Source organism: Gavia stellata, chromosome 7 (genome assembly GCF_030936135.1).
Source record: "Gavia stellata isolate bGavSte3 chromosome 7, bGavSte3.hap2, whole genome shotgun sequence".
Lineage (NCBI taxonomy): Eukaryota > Metazoa > Chordata > Aves > Gaviiformes > Gaviidae > Gavia > Gavia stellata.
Window position 1 is genome coordinate 27,368,340 of NC_082600.1, and position 16,634 is coordinate 27,384,973.

Sequence of the window (16,634 nt, forward strand, 5' to 3'; positions counted from 1 at the left end):
GCGGCGCCGACCGCTCCCCCCACCCGCCCGGTGCCGCCAGGGGGCGCTGTGTCCCGCGGACAGCGCGGCGCCTCGCCAGGGGGCGCTCCCGCTCGGTCGCCTGCGGGGAGAGGCGGCGCTGGCGGGCGGGATCTCTATGGTGACGGCGCACCCGGAAGCGCTCGGCAGCGGCACCCCCTGCCCGGGCGGGCTGTGCGGGGCTCATGCACGGCGAGGAGAGGTGATGAATATTCATGTTGTACCGTCCGGGGAGGCGGGGCCTCGCCCGGGCGGGTCCGGGCGGGTCCGGCCGCGCGCTGATGGCAGGAGGCAGCGTCGGGGCGAGGGGCGCCGGGGCCGGCCGCCGGTGAGGAGGGAGCGGGCTGGGCCGGGGGCGCGTGAGGGGTGGGCTCGGGGGCGCCTCCGCGGCGCCTCTGCGGGGTCCCGGAGGGGAGGTGGGCCCCCCGAGAGCTCACTGCCGGCCCCCGCGTCTTCCTCCGTTGCAGGCCTGGCCCCCGGCTGGACGGGCTGTTCCTGCGGCGCTTCCTGCGGCTGCAGGCTGTCCTCTTCCCCGGGTGGCCCTCCCCGGGCGCCCTGATGTTCCTGACGCTGCTCTGCGTCGCCTTGCTGGGTGAGCCTGGGGTGGTGGGGATGGGGCCCGCACCCCACGTCTGCCCCCCATTCCCCCTGCTCCCCGCCTTTGTCATACCACCTTCCTGTGCTTGCCTTTTTCCTCCAGAGCAGCTGGTTATTTACCAGGTCGGCGTCATCCCCAGCCACTACTACGAGGTTTTAGGGAACAAGGACTTCTCTGGGTTCAAAACACTGACTGCTGTTGCCCTGACTCTGATCGTAGTGAACTCCACGGTAAGACAGGCCAGAGGCTCCCATGTCTTGGGAGGGGAGGCGAAGGCTGCCCATGGCTTCTGGCATGATCCCAGCGACAAAGGATGTAGGTCTGCCCTTGCCCCGTTAGGTAGCTACATGTGGGATGGATCACTGGTACAAACTGTTAGATTTTATTTCATTTTGTGAAATGCTTGTTCTTCTCACTCGTCTCTTCCTGTCTCTCTCTTTGCCCTCATTCCAGCTAAAAAGCTTCAACCAGTTTATCTGCAACATGATGTACGTGAGCTGGAGAAAATCCCTCACCGAATACCTCCACAGCTGCTACTTCCAGGGCCAGGTCTACTACAGCCTGCACATGCTGCATGAGGACATCGATAACCCGTAGGCTGCCTGTGGCTTCTCTCAGCCTCTTGCTTGGCTTCTCGTGTGCTGCTCCGTGCCTTTTCCTGACTTCTCTGTGTCTCTGGGTAGGGGCTTGAGCCCTGGAAGCTTTTGCCATTTAGGCACAAATACCCTCATCTGCCCTGGGTGGGATGTGGTACCTGTTGCTGGGAACTCCCATGACTGCTGGTCATGATGGTTTGAGGCATAAGATGTTTCTGTTGCAAGGAAAATGGAGGCCTGGCAGAACAGGGATCTAGTGCTGCTATAAAACATGCTGTCGGCAAACTCAACCCTTGACACTCAGTGTGACGTTGCAAAGGGCCTCGCTGGAGTCAGAGAGCGCTGCCTCTCCTTGTCTTCACGCAGCCAGCACGTTAGGACGGTCCCTGTTGTTGGTCTGTTTGAACTTCAGCCACCAGAGTCTCCAGCTGAGCACAGTTTTGTTCAGTTGGGTTTTTAGTGGTTTTGATAACCCGTGGGAGCCACGTCCAGGAAGGGCTTTGTGTTGCACTGTATGAGGGCTGCATTTCCCCTTTCCTGTTCCTAGGAAGGAAATGTCAGGCGTGACTTGAAATATGAGAGAAGGAGGAGTGTTCAGTCCCTCCTTGCTTATCCTAGCCCACCCCGAGATCCCCTTCCAGTTTGCTTCATGCACCATCCTGCTTACTGCAGAGCTGCTGATCTACCTGGGCTGTGCAGCAAAGGTCAAATGCCTCCCTTCCTCACAACTGCCTGCTGACCCTGGCCTTCCAGCCTGTCCTTGCACACAGGACACTGCTGTTATAGTTACACACTTTGAAGAGTTAAGGATCCTACATTAGACACATTAGACATCATGTGAGAGGTAGAGGCTTTTTTTTGCCTCCAGAGTTTAAAGAAGTTATTATTAAATACGTGCTAAAAACCTAGAAACCAGGGGATAACTTTTTCCAAATTGTGTGGCTTTATACAATAGTTTTGAGACCCCAAGTTCTCCTCCACTGGAGGGGGCACCCCTGGTCTAGTCACTGCACTGATGCCATCTCCCACGTTGACAGCACCAGAGGAGACCAAGCCCGGGGTCCCTGTGAGAAATGGCTGTCTTGCAGGAACTCCTAACTGTTGCTAACAGTGGTGACCTCAAGGAACTGTGCTTCTGCTTCCCAGTGCTCCTGGCTGCCACGTTGCACAGCATGCTGGTCTGTGTGGCTGCACAGTGAAATCGTGCTGGGTATCGCAGGTGTTTTTTTGTCTGTATCGTTTTTCAGCCAGACCCATTCCCTGGCTGCTTCTGCTGGCCCAGTGCTAGGAGACAGCCTGAGTAAGAGCAACCAGCTGTGTGCAGGGGGAGCAGCAAGCAAGGAGAGGGCTTAGCTTGGGTAAAACAGCCCTATGCCAAACATGAAATCACAGCTTCATGATGCTGATGCACTTTCCAGCCACTGTCAGGATTACTCCCACCCTCATTTAAATGTTCATTTCTGATAGTGTTTTGCAGTGGTGTATGGAGTTGCAAGGACAGGTTAAAAAGCCATGCCTGTCACCAAAGCATGCAGCGCTTCCCAGGCAGTGTAGCACATTGGCCGTGTCCAGAAGCTCCTGCAGACCTGCCTTTTCCTTTGTGGCGGGGGGAAGGGAGGACAGAGGCCCCTCAGCACATGACTATCCTGCTCAGATTTATTTTTAACCCAGGAATATGTTCACATTGTGCAGTGAAATGCATGAGATAACTGGGTCAGTCTGCTCCGCAGCAATAGAGCCAACTCTCCTGACCTTAGCAGACTGAATGTGTGGGATTGCTGCGGAGTGTTTTTCATTACCACCTTGCTTCTGCTCAAACATCCAGTCTTACTGTTCAGTGTCTTTTTTGGTGCCTCTACAAAAATTCTCTTTATCTTGCAATTCCTTGACAAGAACTTTTCCCCCGCACCGGCTATTTAGAGAATGAACTAAAGCGATGAAGTGACCTCCCATTATGCAGTGCAAACCAAACTGAGTGTTAGATGCATGGTGTCATCCATCTAGAGGGAATGACGAGTGGGTTCTGAGTGGCATACAAACACTTGCGGCTTCTAGCAGGGCATTTGAGTTGATGTTTATGTGTTATCATTACATGTTGCTTAATAGCTCGTAAAAAGCAATATCCTGCCATGAGTCTATAGCACGACTTAAATTACAACTTTATGGGAACAATTACAGTCTGAGGAAAAGGAAAAATGATGACTGTAAGGTCAGTCAGGGTGAGAGCTGCCCCAAAATTAAATCCATTGCTATTCTGGGACTGCAGAAGAGTTGAGAGATGAATGTCCTTGTGGTTGTATCTGCACTGATGGCTAAGCAGGAGTCCAGTCTTCCTCTTCATTCTGTACTCCAGCATTCACAGTCATGGCCTTTCCACCTGTGCTTAGCGCATGAGTCTGAAGCCCTCCTCCACGTGCTCTGAACAGATGAGGTGCCAAGGGAGTAAATATGCTGAAATCCTTTCTAGTTACCCCAAGTGCAACTCCTGCTCGGCAGTGGGATGGATGGGACTTGAGGGTCTGTCACCCATGTGCCTGCTGCCGGTGGGGCAAGGAGGCTTGGTGTGCTGCTGCCTGCTCTTGTGGGATGGGGGTGGGCGGAAGCACTTTCTTCCTTGCAGGAAAGGGACCAGAGGGCACTCCATGCAGAGCGAAGGGACCAGCTGCTGTGGAAGGGTGGCTTTGATGGAAGTGTTTGCAAATATCCCAACAGCTGGCGAAGGCCTGGCCTATGCCCTACCCAGTCCCGGTAGCTCTGGTGCCTGAGATGCAGCACCAGTACTGAAAGTTTGGGGGAGAGTCAGTAGTTTTTGGTAGTACAGGGGCAGGTCCAGGAGAGGAATGAAGCACAAGGATGCAGAGAGTTTAGCCCAGAGTTGGACAATGTTGTTGAAAGTGGAACAAGGGTTTAATACAAGGAACAAGGTGGAAGTAACAGCAGGAGCTGTTCTTCCTGGGTGCCAGGAAGGTCCTTGGGTGGGTCCTGCTGGGCCATGGAGATTGTCTCCTATGGGGGAACGGGAGTCACAGCTGCAGGTCCCTCCCAGGCAGGGTTGTTCACCTGCACCCTGTCCTAAGTTCAGACAATGAAACAGCCTGGTTTGTGCTCTGATAGGGAGTTCATACTGGTTCTTGCTCCTGGGCTTTAACAGTGTCAACAGCTCTTTGTGTTGAGCAGGGACCAGCGCATCAGTCAGGATGTGGAGAGGTTTTGCAGGCAGCTGAGTTCCATGGCCAGCAAGCTCATCATCTCACCTTTCACGCTGGCCTACTACACGTACCAGTGCTTCCACAGGTAAGGACCCATCCTGGCCCTGCCTTCACACCTTTTTCCTATGCTCTTTTTTGGAGCCTGGCACCCATGTTACAACTCCCCAGACGGATGCTCGTATATGGGGCTGTGTGGTCTCTGCAGTCCAAAGGGAATTCTGCCTTGGGGATGCTGGGGTGTGCAGTGCTGGCCCCCAAACCTCTGTGAAATCCAAGAGAGGTGACAGTTGAGGGCTCTGACTGCTTGACCCTGAGGGTGCTAGGGTGACGTTTTGCTTGGATTATTAGCTGACATCTCTTTCTCCTCCTCTGTAGCACAGGCTGGCTAGGGCCGGTGAGCATCTTTGGGTATTTCATCATTGGGACGATCATCAATAAGGTATTGATGAGCCCTATTGTGTCTAAACTTGTGCAGCAGGAAAAACTGGAGGGGGATTTCAGGTGAGTCCCAGCAGAGCAGCATTTTTCACTGCCTCTTGGCAGCTCCTGTGAAAGCTGCATTTTTGTCCCTGTTCAGTGCTATGCACGCAGCTACTTATCTTGTCTGTGACTTTCCCCACACTTTACCTGCGCAATGCTGCCCCAAAGTCCGTGTACTGAGCACCCACCGCCCCTTTCACTGCCCTGGTTCATGGCAGGCAGTGCCTTTGGTTCAGGCTGTCTCCAGGCTGCTTGCCTGGTCATTGCTGGTGCCTCTGCTAGGGTATTGGATGTGTTGAAGAAAACTGCACATGAACCTTCCTTGGGTGCAGATATAAGTTCAGTGAATTGCATCTATTGACAGAAATCGGGTTTCTGCTTCACCACCACCATCATGAAGTGCCCAGTCTGAAGCACAGTCTTTCCATATGCTCTGTAACTCATCTCCTCCCCTTCCTCTACAGGGTTGGCTGGGTGTGTGGCAGGGGCTTTGCAGCTTTCCCTGGGGCTCAGGGCATCTAGCGACAGCAGTAGAAGCTGGTGTGGCAGAGGGAACCCAGACCAGGGCAGTTGGTTGTGGTGATTCTGTATGGTGGAGATGCTGGGCTAGCAAATGGGAGGCTCAAGGGCTGAGAAGATGTGTGCAGAGAGCAGAATACCAAACAAATGCGCCACTGAGCTGGCCCAGAATGATGTCACCTTGTGCTAAGCCTTGGCCTCTGGTGCGTTTTTGAGCCTGTTGAGTATTTTGGTCAAGAGGTGCCTCAGATCAGTGCTCTGACAGATGCAAGACAAGTTTGCTCTAGCAAGGATGTTGGCTACATAATTCACTGGGCATTTGTGCACAAGCCTGATGATGTTTTTTTGGGTTGTCCAGGTTCAAGCACATGCAGATTCGTGTCAATGCGGAACCAGCTGCTTTCTACAGGTTAGTAGTGTTCATTTCTTTATGTCTTTGTAAGGATCCTCCCAGCTCAGGGCATCCTTGTTGTACTCATGTATCCCAGAGGAGTCCAAGTCCTGTTGCTGCAGCTGGAGCTTTCTGTCCCCTCCATCCCGCTGCAGCGTCATACAGCCCTGATGCTCTGTTCTCCTTTGCATTCTGTGCATCGTCTGCAGAAATACTCCATGGCAGCTGGAGACAACTATTTTTTTTTTCTCTGCCTCCCTTCTAACATCCCCAGAGGCCTGATACAGATTTGGTGCATGCTGGCTTAGAGACCATTGGTGATGGTTTGCCACGTTCTTACCTGGAAGATTGATTGAGGTATCATTGCATCTTGTCAGGATGTTCCCCTGGGGACTTGTTCTGGCCCCATCCTGCTGCTGCTAACCTGCATGTCTTCTGTGGGTGTGCTAGCTGTTGCCTGGCCTCTTTACCTCTGCTTGCTCCTCTAGGTCAGTCTGTACCCTGAGCCCCCCAACACCGTACTGCTACTCTTTGAATTTGCTCAGTGCTATTTAGCCCAGAGCTGAGCACACAGTCGGGAGCCTGGCGGCACCTCCCTGCTTAGTGATGCCCTGAAGTCTGTTGAGTTGCTGCTTGGAGACTTTAAGGTGTTTCACAGAAATGGCCAGAACCCAGGAAAAGGGACACAATTTTACTGTAGCTTGTGTTGGGGTGCCTGGTCGGTGGCAGGAGGTCATTGCTCCTCTCTTGTCACCTGTCTGCCTTTGCCCTGCACGTTGTGAAATCGCGCTTCTTCCAGGAATTTAAGTCAGCAGCAGCTGTCCTGTCTCTGGTCTTCCCTGCCTGTGATCTCTGTTCGGCTCCTTCATGCTGTAATGGCTGAGCATTTCAAGTGTTGTAGTGCTGTCCCCGAAGTGGTTTGATTCAAAATCATAGATTTCATAAAGATTTATATTGACAGGCATGAAACTCTGATTTAAATAACTGAAATCAATCTGGGTTTGCACTGGCAAGTTTGAGTTATTTCTTTGTGGATGGGTTGATTCTTATTGGTTGATGATAATTTTTGTTAATGGAGAAGATACTCTAATTACATGCCCTTATTTAAGCTGCAGTACCTTTCCTCACAATTTTGAAGTTTCTTATTCTATTACTAAGCAGAAAATGGAAAGTGAATTATTATACCAGAAAATGGAGTGTCTTACTTCAGTACAGTTCATTAGTAGAAAAGCTTCATTTGGTGGGAAACTAGAATTTAATTGAATTGCACAAAACCAGGCATTTTCATGGTATGAATCTTAATTAAAAATGAAGGAATTTTTTAAAAGGTTGCATTCCTAGAATCCTGCAAGAGGAGGAGCATGTGGCCAGTGTCCGGTTTTGATTGCTGGACTTCTCTAGTTTGTAGAAGCTGTTAGATCTTGTCCTTGTGCACCTGCCTAACCATTATTTTGGTAAAGGAAGAAGCAAAACCTGAGCACTGTCACCTTTTTACTTCTTTGGTTTCTAAGCCTTTGGCAAACTTGCTTTAAAAGTGAACTGAATGGGAGGAAAAGCCAAAAGCAATACAGCAATCTCTCCTCATCTGCAAAAGAAATAATAGCTCTGGTCCCCAGTGCCTTCCTTGCCTTTTAACTCCTTGTGTCCAAGTCTTTGTCCTTTCCGAATACTCAGCAGCAAAGATTGCAGCTCAGTAGTTACCTGAGATAGGTTGTAGGGCAGTAATGCCAAATGGAATTCTAACAGGATGTATTTTTGAGAAAGAAAATGTATTTTTCTAAGAACAGAGAATCTTTAGAACTGAGACTCTTCAGAAATCTTAATTTGTATTTTCTTGTACAGCTCCTAGCCCTATCTGCTCGGCCCTAGTGACTCCCCCATTGTGTGGACCGTGGTGGGAGCGTGGATGTGTGCTGGGGACACGCGTGTGTTGGGTGGCAGGGGCAATAGCTGCCGTGGCAGGTGGGAGTCTGGAGCAAGACGTGGAGCTCTTTCTGTATTTTGCCACCTGAGGGCAGCCCAGCCCTTGTGAAGGAGCAACCACACGTGCTGAAGGTGATGGTTTAGAGCCAAGATGTGCCTCCTTGCTACTGGCTCAGCCTGGCCATGGGAGGATCACCTCTAGCTTGGGTGGTGCGCGACCCCCTGATGCCCACGGAGTTACCCCTGGGAAATGGGGGACTGCGGGACTGGGGTCACCCGTGCTGGGGGCTGCACTGCTCAGGGCTTGTCCATGTCCCACTCCTCCGGTGTGGGGAATGGGAAGAGGCAGACTGGGGCTGCAGGCCGTGCAGGCGGTGTTGGCTTGCTGTCACCTCCTGGACTCACCTCTGCCCTTTCCCTTCTGGCTCCAGCTGTGTAGCGGTGCCATCTCTCTCTTCCAACCAGGCTCTGCTTGGAAAGTGTGTGTGACCTTGACTGTGCACTGCTCCAGGCTGGGGCCTCACTGACGATGTCGGGCCTTGTCTCACCTCCTCCCGTATGCAACAGCAGCATCCACAGTCTCTGAGAGAGATTTGCAGGGCTGCTTGTTTACAGCCAGAGTTTCTTGGTGAAGCTCTTCAGGAAAGCGCTCTTGGCTGTTCAGTTCCTGATCAACAAAGAGCTTGTTGCTTGGAGGCTAAGGTGCTGGGCCCTTTCCAAGCCTCAGTCCTAAAGTCCATGCTTTGACCTCATTGCAGTGCTCCCGGGATGTCTGTGGCATGTTGCAATCTTATTTTACAGGGCTGGGCGAGTGGAGCACATGCGCACGGACCGGAGGCTGCAGAGCCTGCTGCAGACACAGAGGGAGCTGATAGGCAAAGAGCTGTGGCTATACAGTGAGTGGGGAGTTTGGAGGGTGAAGTGGGGCATGTGGTAGCTGCATTGCGGTGGCCTGCAGGCTGGGAACCCTACTGCTACAGCACCAGCGCTGGGTTTTCCTCTCTCGCCTCTTGCTGGTGCATGAAAGCCCTGAGGGTGAACAGAGGGTGCCTTCTGCAGTCCTAAATGGGAATCCTGTTGTGAAAAAGCCTCGTAGAGAGCAAAGTTGTGGAGGACCCAGCTAAGTCAGAGAACACAAGCCCCAAAAGGGGAATCTGCAGGAATCTGTGCTTTTTGTGGGGCAGGTGTTCAATGGCCAAGAAGAGAGGGAAGGGCTGGAGGTTAGAGGAAGGAGAAGACTCTGTATATGTGGTTGGGAGCTGTGGAAACTTCTCTCCTATAGAGCCTGTCCCTTGAGCATAGTTGTCCCCTGAAAATCTCCCTTCTCCCATTGTCACTGGTTCCAGGTTTGGGCATTAAATGACCACTATCAAAACAGCTTTTCCTCACCTCAGCAGCGTAGTGAGCTTCTGAGCAACGTAAAGGAGGGAGAGCCCTGAACACAGGTGTCTCTGTGGGAGTTTGGGATCTTAAGTCTTTCTGCCTGTCCTGTGCTCCAAGACAGACTTCACGGCCAACCATCTCACCCCCGAGCTTCCTTTTTAACCTCCCTCCTGTTTCTTGTGTGTCAGCCAGGCCCCTGAAGAGTAGAAACAAGCAGAGAAAGTGGCTTTTGCCCCATGGTGGTTCCTGACCTGTGTGTCTGGATGATGTTTCTCTCCTCGGGGGCCTGCCCCAAAGTGCTCTTTGCTTGGCAAATGGATTTTCACTCTGGTGCTTGTGCTGTCCTGCGAAATGGGTTCTTCTGCTCTGGTGCATTGTGAAGGGCTGAGGCAAGGTCTTCCTCTGACTGGGCTCATGGGCTGCGCTTGAGTCTGGCTGGGACAGGCATTCCCACCCTAACTCGCTGTCTTCTCTCAATGTGCTTCTGCCCAGTTGGGATCAACACCTTTGACTACCTGGGCAGCATCCTGAGCTATGTGGTCATTGCCATTCCCATCTTTTCTGGAGTCTACGGTGATCTGAGTCCAACAGAGCTCAGCGCCCTTGTCAGCAAGGTGAGCTAAGGGTGATCTCCCAGACCCCATTGTGGAGGGTGAACGGGCACTGAAGATGGAGGTTTCATGTGGGGCTGGTGACATTGGGGCTGGATAACCTGCAGCAATTCACCTTCAGGTTAGATTGTCCCTGCCATGGTGGCATGGAAATGGGAGCTTGGAGCCAGCTGGTGTATGATTAACCTGGGGGTGAGAGCTGTCAAGGACACATCTATGTAAGTGTTTCCTAGCTCAGACCTCTGTGTCTGATAAAAACAGGAGGTCAGAAAGCCTCTGGCTTTCAGCGATGTGGTTGGGGATGGGGTCCACACAGTGCTGTGGGTCTGGGTTATGCCCTGGGCTGCTGCCCATGGTGAGCCTAGCTACCTGCGACGCTGAGCTGGCTTGCATTTGCCTTCCTGACCTGACTCATTCCCAGATGCTCAAAACTGGCTTGTGGTAGAGAATGAAGAGCTAAAAATAGTGAAGTGGGCACCGCAGGCTGAGACACCCTGCTCTGAGACATGTACGGTGCTGGGGCAGGGCTGGCGGCATGGATCTGCACGACCTAGATGGGGCACACGTGCTGAGGCCCGGGCTGGCCAGCAGGCACTCTGCAAACACCATCCCTGGATGGCAAGAGATGTGTCCACCTGGCAAAAACTGCTGTACTGAGCAGGGAAGCCTTGCTCGATCCAAATATGGCCATCTTCTTCACTCCCACCACCCTGGGTGACTTCTCCACACCTCCTCTGTCTTGCTGGGACTGCTGACGTGGCCAAATGTCTGGACTGCTTGGCTGCCTTCTTTCAGCCATGGAGGAAGGGGCAGTGCCGCAGCTCAGTGCTGACCATTGCTCTGGCATGTGATTTCTCCCCAGAATGCCTTTGTTTCCATCTACCTCATCAGCTGCTTCAGCCAACTCATAGATCTCTCCAGCACCGTGACTGATGTAGCTGGCTACACGCACAGGTGAGCTTCTCTGCAGGAAAGGGAAGTGTGGGACAAGACTCTGCCCAGGTCTGTGCTAAATAAATAAGAAACAGTTGCTTGTGAGCAAGCATGGACAAGTTTGGGTATTGTGAGGAGGCTGCTGGAGTTGTCCCTGGCATTCATGCAACCTCTTGTTTGTCTAGGATTGGTGAACTACAGGAGACCTTATTGACCCTTGGCAGAAAAAAAAATGATAACTACTCAGAAGCCAAAGCCAGCTGGGATTTGGACGGGTGAGTCTCCTCTCAGCATCTGGCTGGCTTGCAGCTTACATGCCAGAGTGTGGGGCTGTCATGGCATGGAGGTGGCCCTTGGTGTCATAGCCTGTTGCACGCAGTTGGTTGGAGCAGGCAGTGCTCACTGTGATTTGTCATTCCTGGGGCACGTGGGGCTGGGCTGATGTCATAGAGGCACAGGAGGTCTAAGGTGCCTGATCTTGGCCAGTCTCAGCGTGATCGCTTACCCCCAGATCTCTCCTCCTTTGTCTTGGTGGTGGCCCAGCAGCCATTCTGGGGAGGACCCAGTGCCAAGGGACACAGCTTTCCTTCTGAAGCAAGTGACACTCTCGGTGCCATCCTCTGGCAAGCTGCTCATCAAGGACTTGAGTCTCAGGATCTCACAAGGAAACAGTGTGATGATTGTGGGGAACACTGGCACAGGGAAGACATCCCTCCTGCGGGTTCTTGGGGGACTCTGGGAGAGCACGCGGGGTAAGGACTGCTGCTCGCCGCAGCCTTCTCTTTATCAACCAGGCCTGCTCTGAGTTTGGGAGGTGGCAGTGTGGGGTTGTGAGGCCAGTGCCACCTTGTGATGGTGAATGTGTCGCTGATGCATTGGAGCCACCCATCTCTATTGCATACTCTGCTCTGGCTCTCATTGCTTTGCTGTGTGTTGCAAATATACCTTTTCTGGGGTTTGTTGGCAACTTCATGGGGCAGGACTGCACAGGGGCAGTGGGGAGTTGCTGGCTGGCGCTGCAGGCTTGGCATGAGTGTGTCTCTGTGCAGGGAGCATCAAGATGCTGACCTGTTTTGGCCCCCGGGGAGTGGTGTTCCTGCCACAGCGGCCCTTCTTCACCGATGGAAGCCTGCGCGAGCAGGTGAGCCCAGGGGCTGCCTCTACTCTGGCCCCAGCTCTGCTTCCAGCTGTGGTCGTGCCCTGCGAACCTGTGTGCTGCAGCAAGGCCTGCAAGAAGGAGGATGCCTCTGGCTGCTCCTTCTGTCATGCCTGAGTTCATGCCACTGCCATTGCATCTCTGATGGACTGTGTCCAGCTCCCTCTGACATGGCTTCTTTTGCTCTGTTAAACAGGTGATCTACCCCCTGAAGGAGATTTATCCAGTTTCAGGTATGTGGAAATTCATTAGAGCAATTACCCAACCCTGTGGTGTCAGCTCCCTGTCCTGTACCCAGTGCAGCTTCTCCCCTAGGAGGAGCTGCCCCATCAGAAGCGCTCATCCATTTCACTTCTGTTGCTCTCTGCTTTTCCCTAGAAGATTTGCTTTAGTGTAGGTTAAGGTCAGCTCTGTGTTCCCTCCCTTTTGGGAAGGAACATACTCTCTTGATGCAATGAGGACAAGCTGGCCATGACCTGCATGTTGTGCTAGGCATGTGAAACGTGTTGAGGCACCTTGCTGTTGGGATACATCTGGTATCTCTGGTACGACCTGCCTTTAGGCAAGCTATGTTGGCTTTCATCTCATTTTCCATCCACCTCCATCTTTCACTGTTCCTCTTTTTCAAATGATGCCCCAGGGCCTTTGCATGCTGTCAAGGTCAGATTACATGAATCCTTTCTCTCCCCTGCCCTCTTCCCAAGCCAGACCACACCTGCTCTGCTGCAGCTTGCAGATGTCCAGGTTTAAGTTTCTGTCTGAGTGAAACAGTGTTATGTGCTGCTTCCAAAAACTTGGGAGTCACAGTCTTGCAGAGAGTAACTGCAGCCATCAGCTACTGTTGTGGCTCTTCAGCAGCTTCAGGGAGGTCCATGGCAGATGCACAGCCCTTCTGCTCAGTTTCCATAGCTGCTGACTCTATCAGCTCAAGTGTATGTTCTGCTCCACAGCTGGTTCACCCTGAGGTTTTTTCCATCCCACATAGGATCCTCTTGCTGGCTGTTACCCAAGCCCTGCTCCCGTGACTCCACCACCTGTGGCATACAGTCAGCAATCAGCCGTAAGAGAGCAGCTGGTGGGCAGGGCCTTGTGTTCTGGCTGTGTCCATCTGTGACCATGGACTGAGCCAAGTCTCAGGTGTACCTGTGGAGCCCAGCTACCTCCTGACATGCTGCTCACAGGCATGGTTAACATTTTTAAGGAAGGTCAGTCTTTGGGAACTCTCTGTGCCAAAGCTCAGGACCTGATATAGTTCAGTGGTCAAGTCAGCTACACCAGACCTCAGGAAATCCTCCAATCCTTCCCTCCTGCCGCACCGACTCCTCCTTGCACCTGTGGCCTCAGCACACATTGCCTCTGCTTATGCTTTACTGCTTTCTCCCCTAGGGTCTGCAGATGATGAGAGAATTGTGCGATTCCTGGAGCTGGCTGGGCTGGTGAGTCTCGGTAGTGATGCTGCCTTCTTTCCTGGTGCTGCCAGTGAGGGAAGAAGGGATGAGATTTTGTGGCAGCACAGTGTGACTGTGTGCTGGACATGTGCAGGGACATTGTCTGCAGCTGGGACAGGACTGTCCATGGGACAGGCAGAGGAGGAGGGATATGCAGCAACTTCAGCTCAAGCGGGAAAAGAGAAAGAAGCAGGAAGGGGTTGGTTATGCTCAGGGCCATGGGTTGACAGGGTGCGGGGCTGTGTTGACAAGTCTGCCATGCTTTCTGCAGACTGATTTGCTGGCAAGGGCTGGAGGACTGGACGAGCAGGTGGACTGGAACTGGTAAGGAAGCTCGCCCTCTGCATGAATTTGGGTGATCCCTCTGGGTGGGGAACACTTCTAAGCAGTTGCATATTGCTGCTGGACTTATGAACATCTGTGTCCAGCTGTGTCCTGTGGGAGGTGGGCAGTATACAGGGGCAAAGCCTTCATGCCCCAAGCATCAATGTCAACAATCACCAGCCATGCTGCTCTGCAGGCAGCTGACTGTGCATAGGGGTGCAGAGCCAGTCCCAGCGAGGAGGGGGGCACGAGGGACAGACAGGGACAGTTGCTTGTTGGGGTCTCCGATACCAGCAACCGTCAGCTCTTCAGCAAATGAGCTCTTTTTGTTGAGGGAGATTTTGAATCTCTACCCTGCTTGCAGGTATGACATCCTGTCCCCAGGGGAGATGCAGAGGCTCTCATTTGCACGGCTCTTCTACCTCCAGCCAAAATATGCGGGTGAGTGAGTGACTACGAAGTTGGGGGGGGGGGTGCGGAGAAGGCAGGGCCTTTGGTGTAAAGAGAAGCTGGTACAGAGACAGCTCATGAAATCCCTTGTTTGCTAGTAACATGCTTCCTCTTGGCCATTATTTTAGTAGCGTAGCCCACAGAGGATTCAGGGGTGAAAACATTTCATTATCTGTGTGGAGGGTGGTAAATCAAGAGGCTGTATATAAGACATTCTCTTCTTAGGGAACTAGTGATTAATGTTCTTGGTCCAGGCCTGATGGCACCTGAAGAAGCCCCCTCTCAGCATGCTCACCAGTTGCCATGTAAAGAAACGTGCATGCTAGGGAGGATGGCATCAGCTGCCATATCTGAAGCTCATGAACCTCTGTAGGGTTGTGGAAGCAGTGTGGGAAATTTAGCTGTAATGCAGCAAAAGAAGACAAGGAGCAGTGGGAGAAATGGTCCTGAGAGATGACAGAAGCAGCTCCCATTAGCAGATGGGGCTAATTCCTTTGCATGCCTAGATTGCTAGTGACTGCTGCGGGCTGGGGGTGGCTGTTGGAGGACTTGTCATGAGGACCAGGGTGGGTGTGGGTGAATAGAGCCGGTGTTGGTAGCAAGTAGCCACATGTAAGTACCTCTCTTCCCCTTAAGCCTGCAGCAGTGGCTCAGTGCTGTCTGGGCAGAAGGAACCTGTGGATTGCAAACTAAAAGCTGTAGACATGATATAAAACAAATGAATTTATCTGCTCTAGATCTGTAGTATTTAACCTTAACTGACAGGAAGGTGCCTCAGGCCATTCTGGATGCTCCAGGTAGGGTCTGGGACAGAGGGGTGCACAGGCTGCTGCTCAGCCCGGCGCTCTGGCACACGGCCTGCCTTGAGAAGGTTGTGTCTTGGCTTTCACAATGGTGGGGACGAGGCAGTGGCTGGCAGCTGTTGATGGAGAGGAATTAAGTGAACCCTGCTGTTTGGGTGGATTCGAGGGCTTGTGGGGAAGGGCAGCTTTCCTAGTTGACTGACACCAGCTGTGCCAGAGGAAAATCAGAGTCCTTAGGCTCCTCCTCACTTGCCTTCTGCAGATGCTCTTGGTGAACTATGGTTGATATGTGAAATGTTCTCAGCAGTTGCTGCTCTTTTGCCTAGGGGGAGATGACTGGTTGGGAGAGATCGGTGGGGCTTACGACTTTTCTCTCAGTGCTAGATGAAGCCACCAGTGCCCTGACAGAAGAGGTGGAGCATGAACTGTACCGTGTGTGCCTTCAGCTGGGCATGACACTGATCAGTGTGGGACACAGGGCCAGCCTGGAAAAGGTGAGATGGGGAGACAGGGCTCCATGCCTCCCTGTTGGTGGCAAGACGGGGGAGGTAGAGAGGGTCCCTGGTGAGCAGAGGGGAGTGACTGAGGCTGGAGAGCCTCACTGTGGGAGGACATGCCCTTGTAGAGACATCTCTTAGTCATTGTGTTATTGAATTGCAGTTCCACAGCTGGATTTTGAAACTTCACGGGGAGGGAAGATGGGAGCTCATTCGATGTGAGAAGATGAAGCAGCTCCCAGCTGGGGAAGAATGCTGAAAAACATGCCCTTGTCTGGCCAGCCTCAGAACCTGCACACGTGTCGGAGAGCTCCGAATAGCAGACATGGAGCTGCTGAGCCAGCAGCTGTCAACAAGGGATTCATCCAGTGCAAGACCAGTTCTGGATTTTGCTGATGGACACAGAGCCAAGTCTGAACTCATGGTGTGGGGTTTTGCCAGGAGCAGGCACATCTATGCCATCCTTCTCCCAGCCCCCTTCTTCTGCCTCCCTACCTCTGATGGGGGAAAGGGCTGAACTGCTAGGCTGCTCAAAGAGAAGATGCTGCCTCATGGGGTTTGTAGAAGCAATGGCCAGGGGAACTTCCACTTGTCCAGGATGCAGTGGTAAGAGGCTAGGATGCAGCCTCCTCTTCTGCCCTCTGTGCCTCGCTGGGACCTCTGTCTCTTTGATGCATAGCTCTGCAGAACAGACTTCTAGACCTGTGTCTCTGTTGAGGGTTTTGGTCCCCAGCAGGAGCCAAGGGATACACTGTAAGGGGAGGAGAATGCTGGCACAGAGAAGGGGCATGTCTCTTCTCTCCTTATGACACAGGGTTACAGGTCAAAGGAACATTTTTGTATTAAAATCTGAGGCTTGTTTTCCAACAATGTTTATGAAGAAGAGTCAGTATTTGTTAACTAGACTGCTGTATCTTTTCCTTCTGGGGTTTGCTTTGGAGGAGATGCTTGCATATTGGCAGTGGTCCTGGACTAGACTTGCTGAAGAGCAGACCAGGAGTAATATACCTATCCAGGGCTGGGCATCCTGCCCTGCTGCTACCTCCGCAGCTACTGCAAGGCACAAGGAGTGCCAAGGAGGGCTTTTGGCCCTCTGCTTTTAGGGGAGGAAACAGAACTTGCCTCCCTTTAGTGTTCTGCCTATGATGAGTCATATTCTCTCCCCTGCCTCCCATAGGTGTTTGGAGACAGAGGTTTTGAGGGTCTCTGTGCTGTGGAGAGGTCACTCTGAGACTACAGTGGAGGTACGGTCTCTGAACACTTGCTGGGCACCAGTTGCTTATTGACATTTCTGG

The 16,634-nt window shown here is 52.7% G+C and overlaps 1 protein-coding gene across 2 annotated transcripts; it reads left to right on the forward strand.

Moving 5' to 3' along the window:
- Positions 1-544: 544 nt before the first annotated feature.
- On the forward strand, positions 545-16,221 carry ABCD4 (ATP binding cassette subfamily D member 4). 2 transcript variants are annotated; one of them, XM_059819264.1, is made up of 18 exons: positions 545-610; positions 719-846; positions 1,070-1,209; positions 4,390-4,506; positions 4,797-4,922; positions 5,779-5,829; positions 8,536-8,630; positions 9,610-9,731; positions 10,591-10,682; positions 10,847-10,936; positions 11,208-11,413; positions 11,711-11,802; positions 12,014-12,050; positions 13,204-13,253; positions 13,537-13,589; positions 13,954-14,030; positions 15,221-15,336; positions 15,503-16,221. In XM_059819264.1, exons 1-18 carry the CDS (start codon positions 577-579, stop codon positions 15,596-15,598), a joined length of 1,722 nt encoding a protein of 573 aa, XP_059675247.1. In that variant the 5' UTR covers positions 545-576; the 3' UTR covers positions 15,599-16,221. The 2 variants fall into 2 exon arrangements, with proteins under 2 accessions (XP_059675247.1, XP_059675248.1); XM_059819265.1 differs by lacking the exon at positions 15,503-16,221 and having other exon boundaries at positions 11,205-11,413; positions 15,169-15,263.
- The last annotated feature ends 413 nt before the right edge of the window (positions 16,222-16,634 follow it).